Source organism: Manacus candei, unplaced genomic scaffold (assembly GCF_025592945.1).
Source record: "Manacus candei isolate 608988 ecotype Guabito, Panama unplaced genomic scaffold, ASM2559294v1 h1tg000069l, whole genome shotgun sequence".
NCBI classification, from domain to species: Eukaryota; Metazoa; Chordata; class Aves; order Passeriformes; family Pipridae; genus Manacus; species Manacus candei.
Genome location: NW_026138117.1, coordinates 4,583,599 through 4,603,866, shown reverse-complemented (window position 1 = coordinate 4,603,866; position 20,268 = coordinate 4,583,599). Strand labels below are relative to the sequence as shown.

At 42.0% G+C, this 20,268-nt stretch overlaps 1 protein-coding gene across 1 annotated transcript in view; it reads right to left on the bottom strand.

Moving 5' to 3' along the window:
• The window catches only part of NPAS2 (neuronal PAS domain protein 2), a 104,398-nt gene that overhangs the window by 31,352 nt on the left and 52,778 nt on the right, over nt 1-20,268 (bottom strand). The window contains 5 exon segments of the mRNA XM_051806780.1: nt 4,256-4,369; nt 5,394-5,514; nt 9,055-9,144; nt 12,464-12,555; nt 15,799-15,947. Coding sequence (XP_051662740.1) covers nt 4,256-4,369; nt 5,394-5,514; nt 9,055-9,144; nt 12,464-12,555; nt 15,799-15,947 — 566 coding nt within the window.

The window sequence follows — 20,268 nt, the reverse complement described above, 5'->3', positions numbered from 1 at the left end:
TAAAATTTATTCTCACTAAATTTGACATCTTATACTGGAAGCTAAGCATTTCCTTGGATTTTTGGGGAGGGTTATCTTTTTTACTTGCCTTCCCCCTCAGCCCTCAGGCAAAACTGGATATGAGCTACTGCATTATTCATTGGTGATGCTGATATGACTCTCTCCCTTATCAGGTACTACTAGTCAATAGGTACAGTGATGGCACTTGGCTCCTCAGATGTTTGCATACATTCATGTCTCTTGTTAAAATGTAGGCTACAGAACCAGTACCTGAAATATATAAAAATATTGGAAAGAGTTTCTATTTGCAAATAAAACAAAAGCAACCCCTATGATCTGAGAGCAAGCACAGAAGCAAGAAGGAACTCCACTGGCCCATGGGCCACCTCCTCTCTTCTCAAGGGACTACTGAATCTTCACATCAGGTTACAGTCCTGCTTTTCTCATTGAAGCTTAATTAATGATGGTTATATAATCCTCCCAAATGGAAAATCAAATCTCTTGTATTTGATTTAGCACAGCCAGTGACTCATGCAGTCACTCTGCTCAGCTCGCATTGCTGTTTCGTTGGTCGGCTGCTCTCGCTTGGGCACAGCTAATTCAAGGGGGATTCACTCGTGCAGGCAGCTCGTGTCACATCCCTGGTGTTCTGCAGCAGGGGTTACAGAGTACAGCTTCCCCAGGACTAGGCCAAGTGTGGACCTTCTTGCTAACCCTGGCACTGGACTGTGCAGCTCCTCTAGCCCCCAGCTACAGCTGAGACCTGGAGCTCTGGGAACAGTGATCTTCTGAAAGACTGAAAACATGCTTTGAACTATGTGAACTTTCCTGGGCAATTTCTAGGGTCTCTACATGCATGTCTCTGGTTCTTCCAGGATCAGGGAAGATGCCAGTGACTGCTCCTCTGTGAGAATAGCATGAGTTTGATCTAGGCTGTGTGTGCTCTGGCTCCCTGACAGCAATTCTGGTAACAAGTCACCTTGGCAGATATCTGGTATTTGTTCTAGTTCAACATGAAAAAAATTATCTTTGGCATCTCAGTACAATGGCCTTTAAAGCCCCAGAGCTCCCATTAAAGTTAGTGAGAGTAGCTAAGCCCCTAACTGGCTTTCTAAGCCGCAGTCCTTCAAATTAATCCATTCAAACCCATCCCTATATGATGTTCTCAGCCATAAGTCACAATGCGATTAAAGGAGAAGGTATGAGGGAGGAAGGAGGGGGAAAGGTGACTGGGAATCCATGAGCATGACCCCCTTCCCCCAAGCACCACCACTATATGAGCAATGAACAATAATATAATGAGCCTAAGAAGATGATAATTCAAGGGAGGTTACATAAAAGGTTATGTGGAAGTGGAATAAAGCTAGTTACATTTCTGTTAAAGAGGGCAAAAGAGGACCTACAGTTCTTAAAAACATTAGCAAAGGTTAAGTGAGAAGGAAAGGTGAAAGATTTGCTAGGGCTGTTACTGCCACAACCCTACATTAATGACAATGGAATAGCTAAGTATCCTGATGGGATACAGCCTGCCCAGGGATAAAAGAACTTCCCTGGCCACAGAGTCTCTGGTGTCCCTGCAGCAGGAACATGCAGGCAGGGTGGACTCAGAGTATGCTCAGAGTATGCTCAAACCATTGAAAACAAAAGCGGGATTTGGCATTGGGTGGCTAAAAAGGAACAGCAGAGATTTGTGTTTAGAGAACATTCTGTATCAGTCTCCCATGTGTAAAAACATGCTCACACTTCCACTGCTCTGAAAAGCTATAGGGAAAAACATTCTTGAATACATTCATAAGGAATGTCTCCTGCTAATTAATCTTAATTTGCAATTTCCTTCATTCTCCCCCAGCTAACTCTTTTCTTATCTTTAGCTTAGCCTCCTTCCTTCACAAACACCTCCAAAAAGCAGGATTTGGGGCCAGCTGATCCTGTGCACATAGGATGAGTGCTACCCTGAGTGATATGTCTCTCTCCTACCACCCTTCCCACCACTGTCTTTCTCACCCACTTGGTTCACAGCAGGAGGAGGGATGACTGGAGAATGAGTATTTATTTAACAGGAGGAAGAAGAGGGCAATCTCTGTCAGATCCAGCAGGTGACACCCCTCAGGTGCATGGGCTGGGTGAGATAGTGCCTGATAGTGAGGCATCCTGGGGTGTGTGTGGGCCAAGCAGGGGTAGGAACCCAGCCCACCAGTGCACCCACCAGATGCTCAAAGGTGCCTGTACCACAGGTTCCTGTGCCAAAGCCCCTGTATCAGAAGAGGTGCTTGCCTCCAGCCCTGGGGCTGGAAAGCTGCTCAATGCACAGCTGCGTTCATACGGTGCTCGCTTGAGCTGACGTCTTCCATGTCTTGCTCAGGTGTATCTGGCTGATGCAAGGAGCCCAGTGGATCCATTGACAACTGCCTGGGAGGTTTGCACCCTCCTCTGGCTGCTCGCTCTATCCTTGGCCCAGGGTTATCAGCTCCCAAGCAAAGAGAGTTTGCTGCTGCTACATCACGAGTCTGGTGCCCTTGCTTCCACCTTTGCGGAGAGGTGTTTTTGTGGCTGGATTAGGAGCTAAGAGGGGGACAACACAGAGGCAGCCACAGGGGCAACTCCCATCTAGGGGTAGCAGTGCTGCGGACACACTGGTGAAGCAAGTATTTTCATCAGGCTCTGCATTGAACTGGCAAAACTAAAGTCAGATGGCAAGGGAGCCAGGAGGCACCATCTCACAGAGGCAGGGTGAGGGCTGTCCCCTCCCTGTCAGCTGGAGAGTCAGGCTGCAGCAGAGATGGAAAGAAAGTGGAAGAGACAAAAAAAATGGAAGTTTTAGAAAAAGTGGCACAAAGGGGAAAAAAAGAATTTGAGGCAGAAAGCACATATCTTATTTGAAAGCTAGAAGATGGGATCTTTGGAAAATGATTTGGTGCCTTCTGAAATCATTATGTTCCCATTTAGTTTATATGCATTAAGCTAGGGAAGATATCTATATTGCAAGTTTTATCTTTCTTCTGAGAAAAAGCCACTATACAAATGCGGGGATATGAAATCCTAATGGGTAAGGGGGCAATATTAAGGTCATGCCAAAATAAAAGGCTAAAAATCCTTGAAGAAAATGGATCAGAAATTCCCCCGGTAAAAATGTATCCTTATGAGTCAGCACCTGAAATCTGGTTTCTGCTCTAGAAAACAGAACAGCTTGCTGCGTGCGTCTGTCAGGCAGGCGCATTTCACTTCATTCAAACTAGAAAGCATACAGGCAGTTACAATTTTTTATACAAACAGAGCCTCGAATCAGATGGCACAAAACAAGAAACACATATCTCCATCCTGCACGTAGGTTTCTATTCTAGTCATGTGGAGCAAGAGCAGAAAGTTAAATGGGGACAGGGACATTTTTTTCGCAGTGAGGCGTGCAGTTTTTGGAAAGCACGGTGGGGAATTTTTTTGCAGAGGATGACCTATTTGGAACAATACCAGCAACGCTGGACATGCCACTCTGGAGTTCAGTCAGGCAAGTAACTAAAGCAAACTTGGGCAGGCAAGAGAAGGGAAAGCAATAAAAGAGTATTTAATTTCTGATACTAATGGCCATGCAACAATCTCTTTGTTAGGGAATGGGTAAGGTGGAAATCTGCTCTTCATCCCTTGAAAGATGGTTTCCCTAGACTGACTGTGGTGCATTAGCAACTATGCTGACTGCACTTTTTTCCTTTTTGTGGAGAGTGTTGGGTTCTGCAGTGCTCAAGAGGAATATAAAATGGCAGCTGGGGAGGGCAGTGGATGGATGGCAGTATCCTCAGCTGTTCCAATGCCACGTGGCACCGCCGCCTTTCTCCAAGGTTTTGCAGAGAAGGGTGAGAGGGCATGTTTGGCAGATTATCAGTTCTGGCACAGGTTCTGTGCTTAATGCAAACCAGTAGATGCTAGGTAGCAAGCTTATTATTTTGCTAATAGGTGGGGTCTTAGCACACAGTCTTAGCGAGCACAAACAAATCCTTCTCTAAACCTGTCGTTATTTGCGAACTTACCCAGACACCAGGATCACTGCAAGTGAAGGGCAATAACAAAAGCAACTAACACAGTTTCAATCATCACATGTATTCATCCAGCTATTGCAACTCAGCCATGAGATCCGTGTGAAGCAAAATTTACCCCAATATTAAAAATAGTTCTTTCAGTTAAAAGCCTGTCTTGTTCAATGGAGCAATACTTATATTTTATTTTACACAGCTACAGTAACATTTATACAACAATTAAAGCTTACCATTGCTGTAAGACCGAAAATTTCCTACAAATTTTATGTATTCATATGTTGGAAATTCCTTTGGGTTCAAACTTCCTCTCAGAAGATGACAATAAAACTCTAGTTCATTGTCAGCTGGATTGTTAAAAGAAGAAGAAGAAGAAATAAATATACTAATTAAGCTAAACACAACCAATGGTGTCTTCCAACCCCAATCTTGCAACTGGCAGCACAAGAGCAGCTTGTTACCACTCAGGAGTCCTAAACACCAATGTGCTATACATTGCAGGATCAGAGCCTCTGCAAGGAAGCCTCTGCAAGCATTGCAGGGATGCAGGTTGTTCAGCACTGTGCATGGGCCTGCCTGCAGCTCAGGGACAGCTCTGGAGATTAACTTGCCCTTCTCTGACACTACCTTCATCACAGGAGTTACACAGCCATAGCATCAGTGTAGCAAAAGAGAGAACTGGATCCTTCACTTACTGCTTTTTTTCTGTTTAGGCTTTTTACAACTCACAGCTGTTCTACATCTTGTGTTGGAAAACTACACCTAATTACCTCAAAATATCTATTACATTAACTTTAGTGTATTAGCTATCAGCTGTAGGTTTTGTACAATACAGTAGATTAAGCAGCAGTACATCTTACATTATTGTGTGTTTTCTGGTTTCCTACATCTTACCTCCCAGAGTGAATAAGGATGAGGCAGTAAAAACATTTTTAAGAAAAAAAAATTCAAATTTAAAAGGAATTACAATTATTTTAGAAATATGTTTCAACTATAAGGCAAAACAAAGGTATGCAACATTAGCATATCTCTGAACAGCATCTCATTTGAACAGGCTGAAATATCAATTAAGATGTGATTTGTCTCATGCGAACTCCCACTTTCCATGGGCTAACCTATTTTCCTTAGCTGTCTCAAAAGATATGATATTTAATAATTAACACAACTGCAAGTAGTCTTAGCCCAGTAAAATAAAGGCAATGAGTTTCATTTAAAAATAGAACCAAAGGGTCATTCCAGGTGGCAAGATCTTTTTAAAAGGCTATGAACCTAATTTTTTTATTGCACATCACATAAAAAATTCTTTCTGTGAGAAAATTTTTATCCTGCCCATGCTTTTTCATTTACTAGAGAAGATAAAATAAAACTTACTTTTTAGGTAATCCGGTGAGGCAGAATCTGTCATAAGCATGCAAGAAGATAACATCTTATAAATTTCTGAATGTTCTTGTTCTGGGAGGAAATTCAACAAATTCTGATCCAAGACATCACACTGCAAAGAAAAGAACTTTTGAGACAAACAACACTTGCAGAGATGTGCAACAAGGTGGATACAACACCTGTGGCATTCAATGGGAGTTTCCCCACCCAGTGATTTCCAAGGACTCCTGACAAAGTCTAAAATGAGGAAAACTGCTGGGCAAACCGAGTAGCCACTTCTCTGTAGGCTGGTTGTCAGGTTAATTCTCAGCACTGAGCGATATTTAATGTTTCTCAGAGACCATGAGATGCATCAGGTATGTCCATGCCATTAAATGCTGAGACCTGAGAGTGAGTTGGAAAATGGCTGTCTGGCTCCCCATACTGCTCACCAACTCCATGCACAGGCCTGCTGTGGATCATTGGAGCTTGTTCTCTCCCTGCTAGACCCTGACTGGCAGAAGCAGTGAGGCTGGGAGTCATCCTGAGCCACCAGTCCCATGAGCTGGGTCAGTCCTAGATCCAGCCCCTTCCTTGGGGTATCTCCTCAGCTCCTGGGAGGTGCCCTTGGGGTGACAGACCTTGCTCCCCACTTCCTGCATCCTGGCAGGTGGGAGCAGGGAGAAGGGGACCCCCCAGTCTGGACATCACTTTACAGCAGCAGCAGTTAGTCCCCAGAGAGGGGGAATTCAGTGCCACTGGGACAAGCCCTCTGGACAGCCATGGGCTGAATGTCCATGTGTCTCCAGCCCCACTATCATCTGGCATGAACCTGAAATTCCTTCAAAACCTAGCTGCTGAGATTTGAGAATGGAAAGAGGAAATGGATTTGTGCAAAAGGCCCAGGCTGGAGAAGACAAAGAGTCTGTCACAGGGCTGCCAAGAGGAAGGTCTCACTGTGCTCAGCATGGTGACTAACCTAACACTAGAAAAGTGTATCTGAAAGGAAGCCTGAGATAAAGTGACCCTCTAATAACATTGACTTAAATTCATCCCACTTGAGACCACCTCAGGCTGAGCTGGCACACTGACACAGCTTTGTGTGTCATCAGAGGAGTTGATATCAGACTATAGTCATACTGAAAACATGTAAGCTCTGTATGAGACTGGCAAGTCTCATACATCATCATAAGTCTCATAAATCATCATCATTTATTTATGTAAGATTGCACTTTGGTTTCCCTCTGCTTTCTATCCATAACTGCTGTTCTGGGTAGAATTCCCATTTAGTGTAGTGAAATTCATCAAGTGTACTTTAAAAATTAGAGTGCTACGATTTATATACTTACCTTGATGTGATAGTATTTCACTTTAGATGATGGAGTATTAAGTATTTATTACATGTGCTCATTACTTGAATATTCCTTTTGTGAAGAAACCCTGTCAGGGATGTCCTGGTAAAGCAGGCAAGAAGGGACAGGGAGGACTCTTCCCAAGAAACTGCGTATTTTTGGAGTCACAGGGTACCCTCTGGCTGGCGAATGCTATGAGTTGTGACTATATTTCCAAGAGTACATTTCAACTAGAGTCAACCTTACCATGTGAGCTACATCTCTCTACCTCAACCGACACTAGGAGTAATACCAGATCTTGTTGAAACAAATAATTTAGAATTACAACAGGGAAAGTTTGTGTTTGAAAATGCTCCATGGAACTTATGGAAGCTGTATTAAAGAGAATTGGATATATTTGCTGTCAGCATCAGAGACTTATATGATTTTAATGAAAGGAAATACATCAGATTTCTTGATAGGGGCCCTCAGAGAACCCTGCTTTGCGTACTGCCCAGTTTTGCTTTTTTTTTTTATTGCTTAAAGTAGAAGATTTGCAGAGTACTTTTTTCCCTGTTGTCACAAAGGAGAAGAATTGGTATTTTGTTCCTCAAACAGTGACTGAATTTAGCTTACAAACAGATCCTGGAGGTAAACAAAATAAGCCACATAGATTTTCCAGATAGCACTCATATCAGTTATAAAACTTAAAAAAAAACCCCACATATGGAAAGGGCAACAGAGGATTCAAATACCCAGTGTGCACCTAACTGCACCCTCAGCTGGGCAGCTGCCCATGGCCATGGTGATCTGCCGACCTGAGGCAGGCAGAAGCCTTTCTTGCTTGTTCAGTTGCAGTCTGTCAGGTTGGTTCCTGACTTGGGCTGCCATGTGCTGCTTTTAGGCGAATAAAAAGTAATGTCCATCTTCATCCTTATTTTGGGCTGGATACTGTGTAAGGTTATCACACAAGGCATGTCTTTGGGAGAGAAAATTGATATAGTTTCTGATGGTCCAACTCAGGAATTATGAACCTGAATCTATCCATTTTCAGTCAGGGCTTAAGATTTTAGGCACAGGGTTGGAAATGCATCTTCCCAAAGAGGAATGCTTTCCCACAGCAGATCTACCGTCTCCTGTAAGAATCAGTATTTGGAAGGGATACCAATGAAACCACCAAATGATGAAAGACAAGCACATTTCATGGAAATCAGTAAGTGCATGAAGACCCCACAGCCTGTATGCAGGACAGAGCTCTCCCCACCTTTGAAGTGAAGGCAAATGTCAGAAAATAGTCAACTACTGGTCTTCTCAACTGCTGAGGATGAAAGAAAACTGAAATAGATAGATTCAGTTCAACATGTTGTTGCATAGCAATATTCTTACATTTACCAGGAGCTGTTGCCTTTCATCAAGTTCCTTTTGTCTCAGAAGAAAGTAATTTTTGTTTATATTACAGCAAGGTAGTGTGTGTGAAATACATTTGTCTGGGTGGAAAACGTAACACATATTTGGTGAAAAAATAAACAAGAGAAAAAATTCTAATTTTCTTAAGAACATGGCAGGGGTAGTACAACAATAATTTGGCAGCTATTTTTTTTCTCCTGGGCATGTATTTATTTGAGACTAGGATATAAAAAATGAGCATGAGGATTAATCCATAATTATTATGTCATTTCTTCTAGAGCAGTCTTAGCAACAGGGAGCAGTCCCTCTCATCTGCTCCTCCAGCCCAAGCCAGTGCATGCAAGTGTCTCCCACAGCAGCACCCAGCAGCCCACGGATAAAACAAGCTGCTCATGTTGGACTGAGTACCAGTTTGACCAAGGTATAGGTGCACCATGCACTCAGCATTGGCTCCACCAGCACCTCCTGGGAGCAGGGTGTGTTCCCCTTGGGAAAGCACAGCTGAGCTGCAGGGAGAGCTTGTCAGCAGCCTCCAGATAACTCTGAATTCAATGGGGTTTTTGTCCTTTACCTCCCTGGGAGCAGAATAAGGCCCTTAACAAGCTCCTTGCTGGGCTGCCAGCACCACTGGTGCTATTCTCTCCTAGCTTAGAAATCAGAGATGGAAAAGATCAGCCAGGTCACCCTGTCCCTCCCCTGGCAAAACTATTCCTGCAGAGCTTTTTCCATTCAAGCCGAAGTGCCTCATAGCAACAAAAACCTGAAGGGTATGAATCAGAGAGTAGAGCTGAGCAACAGCAGCAGCCACAGGGAAAAACTCCCTCACCGCATTTCCAGGAAAACTCCACCCCCAGCACCCTTTTGCATCTGTTTCTAAAAATGCAGGGCCTGATTCTATGATGTGTAGTAGAAAAAACAATGCCAGAATTACTCACCGGTAAATGCCCTAGAAGAGGTGTGATGCTGTCAGACACATAGATGATGCTTCCACCTGTAGTTACTGCTATAATGAAGCCATCTAATGCCTAAGGAAAACAGACAAGTGGAGAGTGCTTTAACAGGAATGACTGGTGTAAACAGACATCTCACCGTGTGTTGATCAAAACAATTTCATTTCAGCACCATATTGTTATCAAGTTGTAGGAACGTTATCTCAAGTTGCAGAACAGTAATTCTCTGATTTTACAGTCTGATTTAACTTTTACAAGATTCTTTGTAGTCTAGTAAAACCTACTATTGAAGTAACAAAGGGCTCACAGGAACATTTCATGTCTCAGTTTTTAAATTAATCACACATTTTAATAATGCAAAATGACTAAGACTGGATCCCTTGGAAGTTATTAAAATGAACATTTGAGCTCTGTGTAAATATCAAAGGACGATGAAAGGGTGCAGTCCTATCTCAAAATGGTACTTCTCTGCAAACCCCATAAATCTTGGTTTGTATTAATGTAATGTTGTATATTACTGGGCTTTCATGTAAGTAAAAGCAATGCAAATGATCAAATAATCCTTAGCCTGAGTTTTAATTGAGTGATTTATTTTAAAGGTCATGGTATTAGATTGTTCGTTCCAAGAAAAATTCACCCTTCTGCAGAGTTTCTTCCTCACTTCAGTCCCACCTTGCAGTAAGCCCCTTCATTCCTAGGACTGAAGGGAAATGTCAGCCTTATCCCCACCCTCTGTACAGCAGCAATTTCACCTTCAAAATTAGGCTTTTCTTTAGTCTGAGCTGCTAAGTTTTGAGCTCGGTGTTGTTCAAAGTTAAATTCATGTACATTTTGAGATCTAAAGCAAGATTAACTTAATTTTGGGAGGGGGATTCTCCTCAGAGTGAACTAAAGCAAGATGAGCTTTAGATCACTTGGAGGAGGACACTCCAAAAAATTAAGACTCCATAATGGGTGCTCAGAGAATATATTAAAACCTTCCCATTGTCATTAGGGAGTCACTGATGAGGCTTCCAATCGTTCAAGTGGAGCAAGTCTGGGGCCTTTCTGTCAGTTCCCTGGTGTTCTGGAGTCAGTGCTGCCAGCAGTACTTGAGCAGCAAAGGCACTGCAAGCACGACAATCAGAGCAGAGTTCAGCTGTACTCCAGTAGCAATATCTGCTTCGGAGACAGGTGTACTGCAAACAGCCTGATCAGGGTGCCACAGCATTACAAAACCATACTGCAAATCCAGGCCTGACCCCGAGCCAGACTAGCAGTTGATCTTGTAAAGCTGCAGCACATCCTTCCTTTCCCCCCTCCTCCCCGCTGACTTCAATAAGGGAAAGAATTCTGAGAACACTGGAAAATGCTAATTGTTTAAAAAAAAAAAAAGAAAACACAAAGCCTTGAATAGACACACAAACATATGTTCCTTTTTCCAGAGAATGCTGAGCACCCACAACTATTTAAGTCAATGGGAATCTGCTGGTGCTTCAATCCTTTGAAAAGCAAGTCAATAACTTATACCCCAGTAGAAGAGTGTGTGTTTAGCATCTCTGAAAACCCTCCAGCTGCTATAGTTAGTTTCATTTTGTTAATCTAAGTACAGAGAATATGTTTTTCTTTAGTGTGGTACATTCAAGCTGTTTTCTAAAAAAGCATGATAGCTGTTAACCTCTAGAAGAGAGCAATGATTTTACACGACAGTTGGATTGTGCATGTTACTATGGTGAAGGTTGTTAGTTTTTAAAAAGTCAAGTCTTTATTTCATATCCAATGCAAATTATACACAGTGACTCATATCAGAATTTTGTGGTAAAATCAACTTAGTGTATGCATACATAATTCTATTTTTATTTACTCACGACTGGACCTTCCAACATTAAGAGAGCATATCCCTCTTCAAAGATTTCACTGCTGCAATAGTCCTAGATGGACAAACAGAGCCCAGTGCCCACTCTTCTGTAATTTGATGACAGCCTTTTCAATGGGGTAAGAAAAAGCCACTTTCAGGAAAGCTGGTGTATTACTGCAGTCAATTATGCTCTGATTATTTTGAATTAGTGCTTGGAAAAAACCCTTCCCATCTTTTAATAACAGGATGGGAAAAACTTCAAGCAGTCTTGTCCAAATGCTAATAAAATTAGATTAGCAGAAAGACAAAATAGCAGGGAATGATGAACATCTGGCACAACAGGACATCCCAACACCCAATGTTATCTTGAAGGGCATGGAAAATCACAGTAGCAAGAAGGTGATTTATAAGCTGGGAAACCAAAAGTGATTGTTTAATATAAAATTTCGTAGCATACAAGTAGAATCAACAAAGGCCCTGCCCGTCAAAACAACTGCCAATTTATTGCTATCTGAGGGACATATTTCAGTGCAGACTGAAGGAGTTATGTATGTTAAGTTCCTGTGCACTGAGATGGGAATGGGTGGTTGTCAGAGCAAGGGGAGCAAAGTGCCTTATAAAACTAGACCAGGGGAGTCTCATCACAACAAACTGCAATGGCCAAGGGACTTCCAGCCCCTGGGAGCAGCAATGTGCCCCAGCTTTATGCAACCCCTTGGTGGGTGAAGATGCTTCCCAATATCCTTCCCTCCCCACTGCCAGAGCCTGGATCATGTCCCATATTCATATCATTTGTGGGAGGAAGAGAAGCTTGTTCTCAAAGGACACCATGGGGCCATGAAACCTCCATGTGTTTAGTACAGGAAAAGATCCTCGCTAAAGATGATTCTAGCTGTTACTGAGAGAGAAAAATACATTTTAGCAGCTCATTTGCATTTCATTTTGAACCTACATAATCACCACTCGGTTATGTCCCTTCAAATCCCAGCTAGCATTAAAAGGACCTATGGTATAATTTAAAAACTATCATTGCAAAATGTTAGAATAAAAATTGTTTGATAAGGGCGTTGCAAATCAGAGTGGAAGCATCAACTGTATCAAACCAAGAGTAGCTGTCGGGCTTTATCTGCTAGTACAGCATCTAGCACTAGGGGGATGCGGCACTGTTGCTTTTTAGGTGCTAGCCTTGCATAAATATTAGGTAATAATAATGCCTTCCAAGAACAGGAGAAAAACTGCCACATGCTCTTCACCTCACCTCTGCTTGTAAAAATAAAATATAACCTGTAATTTGAATCTTTCCCCTGGATTGCACTTCTTGAGAGTTGCTACACAGCTTAGCATGCTGCGGCAGCGCGGTGCAATGGCACCACTGAGAGTGAAGAGCAACAAGTGAGGACTTTAATCCCTTGTCCTGGTGATAGCTCTGCTTGATGGTCAAATACAGCAGTACCTGAAACCTCCTCTTTTGGAACTGCAGATGACAGTTTATTCTAGATGCATGGGTGTTTCCACGACTGTTAGACAAAATTAGGAAAGGTATATATTCATGTTCACCTCCAACATCAGCTGGGTGAATTCTTCATTGCTGAGAAATGAAGGCTTCCAGTCCTGCTGAATTTCAGAAATCTCCGTCTGTGCTGAGACTTCTAGACAAATAAAACATTTACATCTTTAAAATTTAAATTAACTTCTATCTTGCAATAACAAATATGAATTGCTATGAAAAGAGAAAAATCACCTTTACATTCAAAAATTGCAGTTTTCAAGCATGGGTTTTGCATACGGAGACAGTAATAACTATTTCAACCGGCCCATATCTTGAAATGTTTTCCTCATTTTTTACTCAGGTCAACTTGTACTGACTTCAGTGGGAGTCTGTATTCACAAGGCCATTGGCCTCAAGCCGCATTACTGGGGTATTAATCAAAAGATAAAACCACTTTGCATGAAATTAAAATCAAGGCAAGTATTAACACGTGTCAAACTGCTATTTACAATTTTCCAGTTTCAAAATTAGGATTCTGGAGAGGGTTCAGCCTACAGCTTCTGTGACAAAGAGGGAGCAGCAAGAAAACTTCTTCAGAGGAGCCCCAAAGGGGGATGACCCCGAACAGCAGAGCTCTTGCTTTGTTTTCCAAAATGCGAGAGAAACAGGAGCATTTGCAGCAGCTTTACACTGTTGCTACTGCCACCACTGCCTCTTGTGCCTACCTCCAGCCCCACTGTGCAGGGCAGCCCAGGAGAGGGAACCAGCCTCTCATCCCAAATCCTGTCTGGAGGGCAGGGTCTCCTGTGCTGTCAGCCCGTGAGACACCAAAGGGTGGTCTGCCCTGTTGTTGGCCAATGCTGACCCCACAGCAGCCTGCAGAGGGCTCGCTCCCTGAGGGCTTTCCGTGAAGGGGTGCAGGCACACTGGGGTAACAAGTCACAACTTTGCACTGAAACTGGGGACCATACTGGGGGTAGCTGTTTCCATTGGAAAACAGTCACTCATGTTAGCTCTGCCTTAGTAAGACAGGGTTATGGGGGACAGATCTTAGAATTTAGAGAGACTAGAGCTGGTTTAGTTAGCTGCTCGCTCTGCTTCTCTAAGAGTGCTTCCTCACTCAGCTCTAGTAGTGAGGGAACAGTGAGCACAGACTGTCTTCTCCTTTCAGCACTGCCTGCTAATTAATCCTACTGATTAACACTTCCAGAGCATGTAACACCCAATGCTCCATATTCAGAGCACATAGGCAAACTGGCCACAGAAATGCAAATGGATAAATGATACTAAAGACACTTATATGAGTGCCTGTGCATTTTGTCACCTCGAAAGAAATCAAAACCTCCGTTCAGGCTGTATTAGTGGAGATGCAGACGCCTGCTTTTACCAGCTCGTTTGACTCACTTTCTGCACTGCTGGGGGCTGTCACTGGTAGCACAGCAGCTCTCCACAGCTCCCACAGTTTTACACAGAGGTTTGAAAACCAGACTAAGGAAAAAGAGTCCATCAGATTTTTATTAAATAGTTTCAGAATATAGGATACTTTCAGCAGATCTGTAGCTTGGAAAAGCTAATGTACATGAAACGGCGACTGTTGGAAGAATTACTTGAGATTTGGGAGATTCTGTGGATTATGAAGAAGGAGACTGTTTATGAAGGGAAAAATCTGAAAACTGACCTCCTCCTCCATTATGACTAAAATCTTGGTTTAGCCCACTAAATGAAAGGGAAATACGATTGAATAAACCAGATCCAAAGTACATGGAAGATAATCAACATTTTTAAATGCTGATGCTTTGTATTATATTGTGTGACTACTAATCTGGTTTAAAAATAGATAACATTTGCTTTTTTTAGCAAGTGCACAAAAACCAGTCACATTTTGACCCAATTGCTGTGGAAGGATTTGTGACTGTTAGCTTTCTTTTACCTAGTTGTTCTTCAAGAAAAAGTGCCTTTTGGAGTAAATTATTGGGCCATCAGCTACATCTATCCACACTTATTCAAACCTTGTGTGATTGTTCTTTGCTTGGCTTTATATTTGAACATATGCACATCCTCCTTTACTCTGCCTTGGGCAGCTAAAAAGAAAAGATATATTATTACTGTAATTTTAAAAAAAATTATATACAATTATTAAACTTTGTCCTAGTTGTCCCTTCCTGTATAAAACCATAGGTTAATGGTTGGACTTAATGGTCTTAAAGGTCTTTTCCAACTTCAAAACAATTCTATCTTGTCTGTGGCAAAAATTCATTTAAGGACAAACTGCACTCTAACAACAGAATCATTGTAATTATTTCCTCAGTAATATTGACATTTGTGACTCCATTATGTTGGGAGTCATGATTATAGGAGTTTTTATAGTGTTTTCTGTTTCACCCAGAGTTCTCCAGGGAGTGCAGGAGGGAGGTGATGCATGAGCAAAGGTGAGTCAGGTGATGTGGTGCCATCAGCTCGTGAGACCCCTTTCTGCTTTGTGGGGCCCAGGCCATTCCTCACAGTCACACATCGAAGACTCTTCCTCACAGGGGCATAGCAAGAGAGCCCCATTTTAAACCAGTGCCCTGATTTATAAGGGAGAACTGTTTCAACTGACTGCTGCTGGTGGATGTCCATACATCTGGAAGGCCACAGTGCACATTCCTTTCACTCAGTAGAAAATGGACCAAACAGACTAGATCAGCAAGGTCAGAAATCTCCTCTGCCCTCTGTGAAGGTTCATTTCTAAGGGACCTGTCAATGCTGGAGCAATTTAAAAAATAAACTCCTGGCTTTCCGAGGCTGAGCTTTATTAGTGCAACTGGATGCTGTGCAAATGTGATGTAGCTTCTGCTTTGTGCAAACAGGGTGAAGCATGTCAGCTGTCTGTGGATGCAGTTTGCTGAAGCCAACTTCAAAAACTGAGGTGCTTTCTGTTCTGAGTTTTCTGCTCAATGTGGAAAATTGAGTTCTACACAGTCCACTGAGGAGCAGGGGTGCTGAACAGATTGCTTCCCTGCATTTATCTGCAGAGAAGCTGGGGTGAATGCTTTGTTCCTCTGCTCAGAATATTGCAAATTTCAAGGAAGGGAATCTTCCCTCTGGCCCCAAATCTCTCTTGCTCAAAGCATCTCTCTTCTTCATGTGTGCTGCAGGGCACTGCTATCCTCTTCCCCTTGGTGCCTGCCATTCGCCCCCTTCTCTAGCAGGCTGAGAATCATCTTCAACTAAAGAGCAAACAAGAAGATGGATTTGGGCAACACAGTGTTTAGAAATTATCTTTCTTGATGCGACAGAAAAAAAACCAAACACCTTATGTTGGCACTTTTAGGTCACTCAAGCCATTCTGATAATCACTGAAGGAAACAGGATATTATAGTAACTGCCTAGCAAATGCATGAAGAGCTGCAGTAAATCTTACCATTGTGTTTCTGCAGAAAGCCAATGACTTTTTCCAGCACAGTAGTTTTGTCCATTTTGCGAGTGTTGCCTGGAAGCATGGAGCTGAGCTCTTTGATGAGAACATTGAACTGATCGCGCCTCTTCTTCTCAGACTTGTTACGTGAAGCCCTGTAGACAGGGGAAAAGAAAAAAAAGGATGAGCAGACCAAGAGGAAAAATGATCATGTACCTGCTCTTTGTAATGTAGACACAAAGAAATTAGCTTGCTGCATCCCTCAGCATGTGAAGACTGACACTGGATTCCAGCAAAATTGCAGAGGAAGTAGGAAACAGAAGTTCCCACCTCCTGTTCTTGCCTTTGAGCCACCTTTGGTATCCACTGGGGAGACGGAGGCTCTGCTCGCCCTTCTGTGCTGCCTCTGGACACTCTGGTTGAGCCTGTCAGATTAGCATTGAGCCTGTAGTTGAAGGAGCTCTGCACATCTCCTAGATATATGTAGGATCTTGAAAGTTCATGCAGCCTCTGAAGAGGCACTCAGAATGAGAAGAAATAGGAATACTGTAACAACAGTAAACTTGTTCATAAAGAAGACTGGGGAGTGGATCATAGCCATCTGTGCAGTCCTAACCGAAGAGAGGGACCCCAGTCCTGCAGCCATTGCACTGGAGCTGGATTCACCTAGAGGGACCTCCCGCTCCGGTCACAGGTGTTCTGCCCACCTCCAGGCTGACAGAGAAGAATCAGGTTGTTGTGTTCCAGTCATTAAGATCAAGGACCTGACTAGAAGTTGCTGCAGTTCCCATCTAGTTCATATGCCACCTTGTTCATTCTCCTTTCCAAGGTCATATGGGTAAGCAGGACAGAGAGCATCAGCATGGCTCACCCCAGCAAAGACTAGAGCTGAGGCTAGGATGTCTTCCCAGACCTGGGGTCTCAGAAGTGCCAGAAGTGCTTGCTCTTAATCTCTGTGTGCCACTAGGAAAATCACTTAATATCATGGTGCCCTGAGTCTTTAGGTGTAAAACAAAGACTCTACAGCTTTCTTCACCAGTCTTGTCTGTTTAGATCACAGACTCATCAAAGAGAGTCTGTTTCTACTGCTGCATTATAAGAGCTCACAGGAAAAAAAGAATCTGATTTCATTTGGGGTGTTTTGGCACCATCATGATACTATCATTAAGGCAGTTGATAATCTTTTCAGCATGTACACTTAGGGGTTTTTTTTAATTACATGTCACTCTATACCCAAACAAGTGTTTTCTGAATTGTTCCAATGAATACCACAATAGTCTGACTTGGAGGTTATCACCTGGATTTCTCTGGTCATGTGAAAATAGAAATAAATATAACCCAGAAGGTTTGTTTTTCTGAAAGGTCCTCAAGCAGACAAGATTTGCCTCGTCAATTATGTAAAGATCTAAAAATCTGGTTACATGTAGACAGGAAAGAAAAGCCAAGAGGCTGGTTCTCTGGATTTCTCGGTCCCAGCTAACTATGCTGTGCCTCATAAGCAGCTCTAGATCCACACTGCTGAAAATCAGAGAAGCATTTAGCCCAGCATCTACATCCCCTCCAAGGACCAGAATGGCAATAAACATTTTCTGCAGAGAAATCACTACAGAGGCTTCTGGATGTTACTACTGACAGAAGGGTAATTTTTGTTTGTCTTGCTCTCAACCCTGAACACTCTCGGAGATACACTGGATAGAAGCCAACGCTTGATTATTTTACAGCTTTGAACACAAGAGATTGGGTGGATACTGCCTGACTGATTTCAGCCTGTTCTTATTACAGTGCAAAAGGCTGTCAGAACAAGATGTGAAAACCTCCAGTCTTATCCTATTTCTCTACAGTTCAAGGGGACGTTAAGAATATCAACACTTTAGTTCCTCATAATTCAATCCCCAGTTCATTTTAAGCTTAAAGAGTCCAGATTTCCCTGAAAATAAAATAAACCACCAACTGTCGATAGGGAAAGTGGTGCTTTAAAAAAAATAAAAAAATGCCTTGACAAAAATATAAAGTATCTATTTTTAAGACTTGACATTTTATTCACAAAGGAAATATAAAAACTTCTCTAGTGGAAATAACTCTACCAAGATCTGAATCGATGATTACAGTAAAATTTTGAAAAGAAAAAAAAAATAAAAATTGGGAAAAAAAGATAAAAACTATCCCTGCACAATTGAAAATATTTTGTTTAGTATAGTTATAAATGTATTAAATAAGACCATTTTCATCACTTCCCTTTGAAGATTATTTCCTAGACTTGCTTACTTCACTGCTAGGGCATACAATTACAGTAAGCTCAAACAACCTCTGTCTTAATTCCATACTATTTGTCCCAGTTTTCCTTCTTCCTTGCTACTCCCAAAAAGATTACAGCATATTCAAGAGGAAGAAGGAGCCACAGTATGAATAAAATCAGGACTTTCAGTAATACAGCTAAAGGCAATACAGGACAGCCTGAATTCAGAATGGTCAAAATCACCAATTTGACATGTGTTATAAACAGCCATTTTTGTTCTCTTACATATTTGCTACTTGTTCTCTTAAAGAGAGACGGATATGACTGACTAGGAGCCACTACATTTTGCTGATTTACAATGAAATGTGACTGTACATTAAATTTTGTATTTCTTTTTACTGTCCAGTGTAGTATGTTATATATGCATTAATGCAAGTAACTGTACCACATACCTTCATTCAGATTCTTAAATTTACTTTTTATTTCAGTGGAAAATGGCAGGTGGTAGTCTTCATGATTAAGCACTTTCTCATGGTTCACTTCAAGCTGGTTTTGGTTGGAATTTGGAATTCAACTGAATTGTAAAAAAAGTATTTAAAATTATTTACTATTAAAGCAAACCGAAAGAAAAGCAAATAGAGAAAAAAGTGCACAAAGCACGCTTTTTGTTTAGAATTAATAAATCCATAAAATAAAATAAACCTCACCTAGCATCAAAGAACTGAAAATGAAATTATGGTTTCTGATCTCCAGAAGCTCAGAAGACCTCACATAGGTCTTCAGTGCTCCCAAGTGTGGTGCCACATATCCACATTTTAGTTCTCAGGTCTTTGGAGTGGAGCTCTGCCTTCGGGAGTCAGATGATGCAGAATGGGTCTCAATTTAACCAGTGTCCTAAAGGAAGAGCTATATATCTTGGCCAAATACTAACAGTTGGCACAAGGGTGGGAGTGCAAGTGCCTCTTTTCAGGAGAGGATGGATCCCCTTTTCATGTCTGTATAATACAAACCGTATGTGCCTAATGCATTGCAGCAGATATAAATGGTGTGTCTGTGTATTTCTAACCTGAGAAACCCAGCTCCTGGCTTGAGTCCACCCCCGTAGACATAAGATTCAAAAATTTTCAGTCTCACCTACTTTTAACTGAGAAAATGAGAGAACAATTTTCTTGGCTTTTTTTATCCTCTCTCGTGTTTCTCAGCACTGAGACACCCAGTCCTTACACCGAATAGAAGAAAACAAAGAAAGCATTTCTCCTATGGCATGGGACAGGTGAGAGTCCTCAGTTTTCAACACATGGCAGCAAAATGCCCATCAAATGGCTTCTCCAGAGTTTGACTTTCTTTAAAGCTTTGGAAGAAAACCTGTAGCTTTTAAATGAATCTGAACGGTTTTAATATAATGTATTAACTTTAGACCTTCATGAAGCCTCTCATGATTTCAAACTTCATTTCAAATCTAGCTTTATTTCTAAAAAGCTACATGTACTTAAATTACAATTTAAAGAAGCAATTTCCTTTCTTCATTTTCAAAGTTATTATTTGTTTTATGCACCCTGATAGAGGCCTGCCCCAAGGTATGACAAAAATTTCCCTCTGGGAACAAACAGCATGAAAGCCATACCAGATGGTGATGACAATCACTGATAGTGAGGATACGTGTTATCCTATTTTTTTCATATATTCACTTGTTTAATGCATTTTTTTTTTATTAAACAATTAACACACAAATATCTTGAAGATAATCAGGCCTTAAGAAGGTGAAGCGGTGCTGCAAGGTGGGCTCCCTTCTGCACCCTCTCCAAATGGGAGCAAAGGGGAACAGCTGAGCTTGGCTGCAGCCCGTGCTGACCTATATTGGTGAGAAAAAGCTGCAGGGAGGGAAAGAAGCGGAGAAGGAATCAAAAGAGATGAAACTGGATCAACTGCTTGTGCCTGGACTGGAAATACTCTCATTAGAGGGAACCAAGGGGAAAAATGTGGGCAACCCACAGCCCTCTCTAAAGTAATTAAACTGCAGGCTGCGGCATTGATAACCTCGAATGCTTCCAAACCGCTTTTCTGCAGATGTCAGTCAGCTCTGACAGTTATTAAGAGTTTTATTGCCATAGGTCTTCTGCCTTGAAACACCCCTTTTCTCTCCCCACAAAGGGTTTACAACAAATTCCCGCCAACTAGGACTTGACTGAGTGCAGGATATGTGTGAATATAGGTTTGTGCCAGTTTAGGGCTGACTTTTC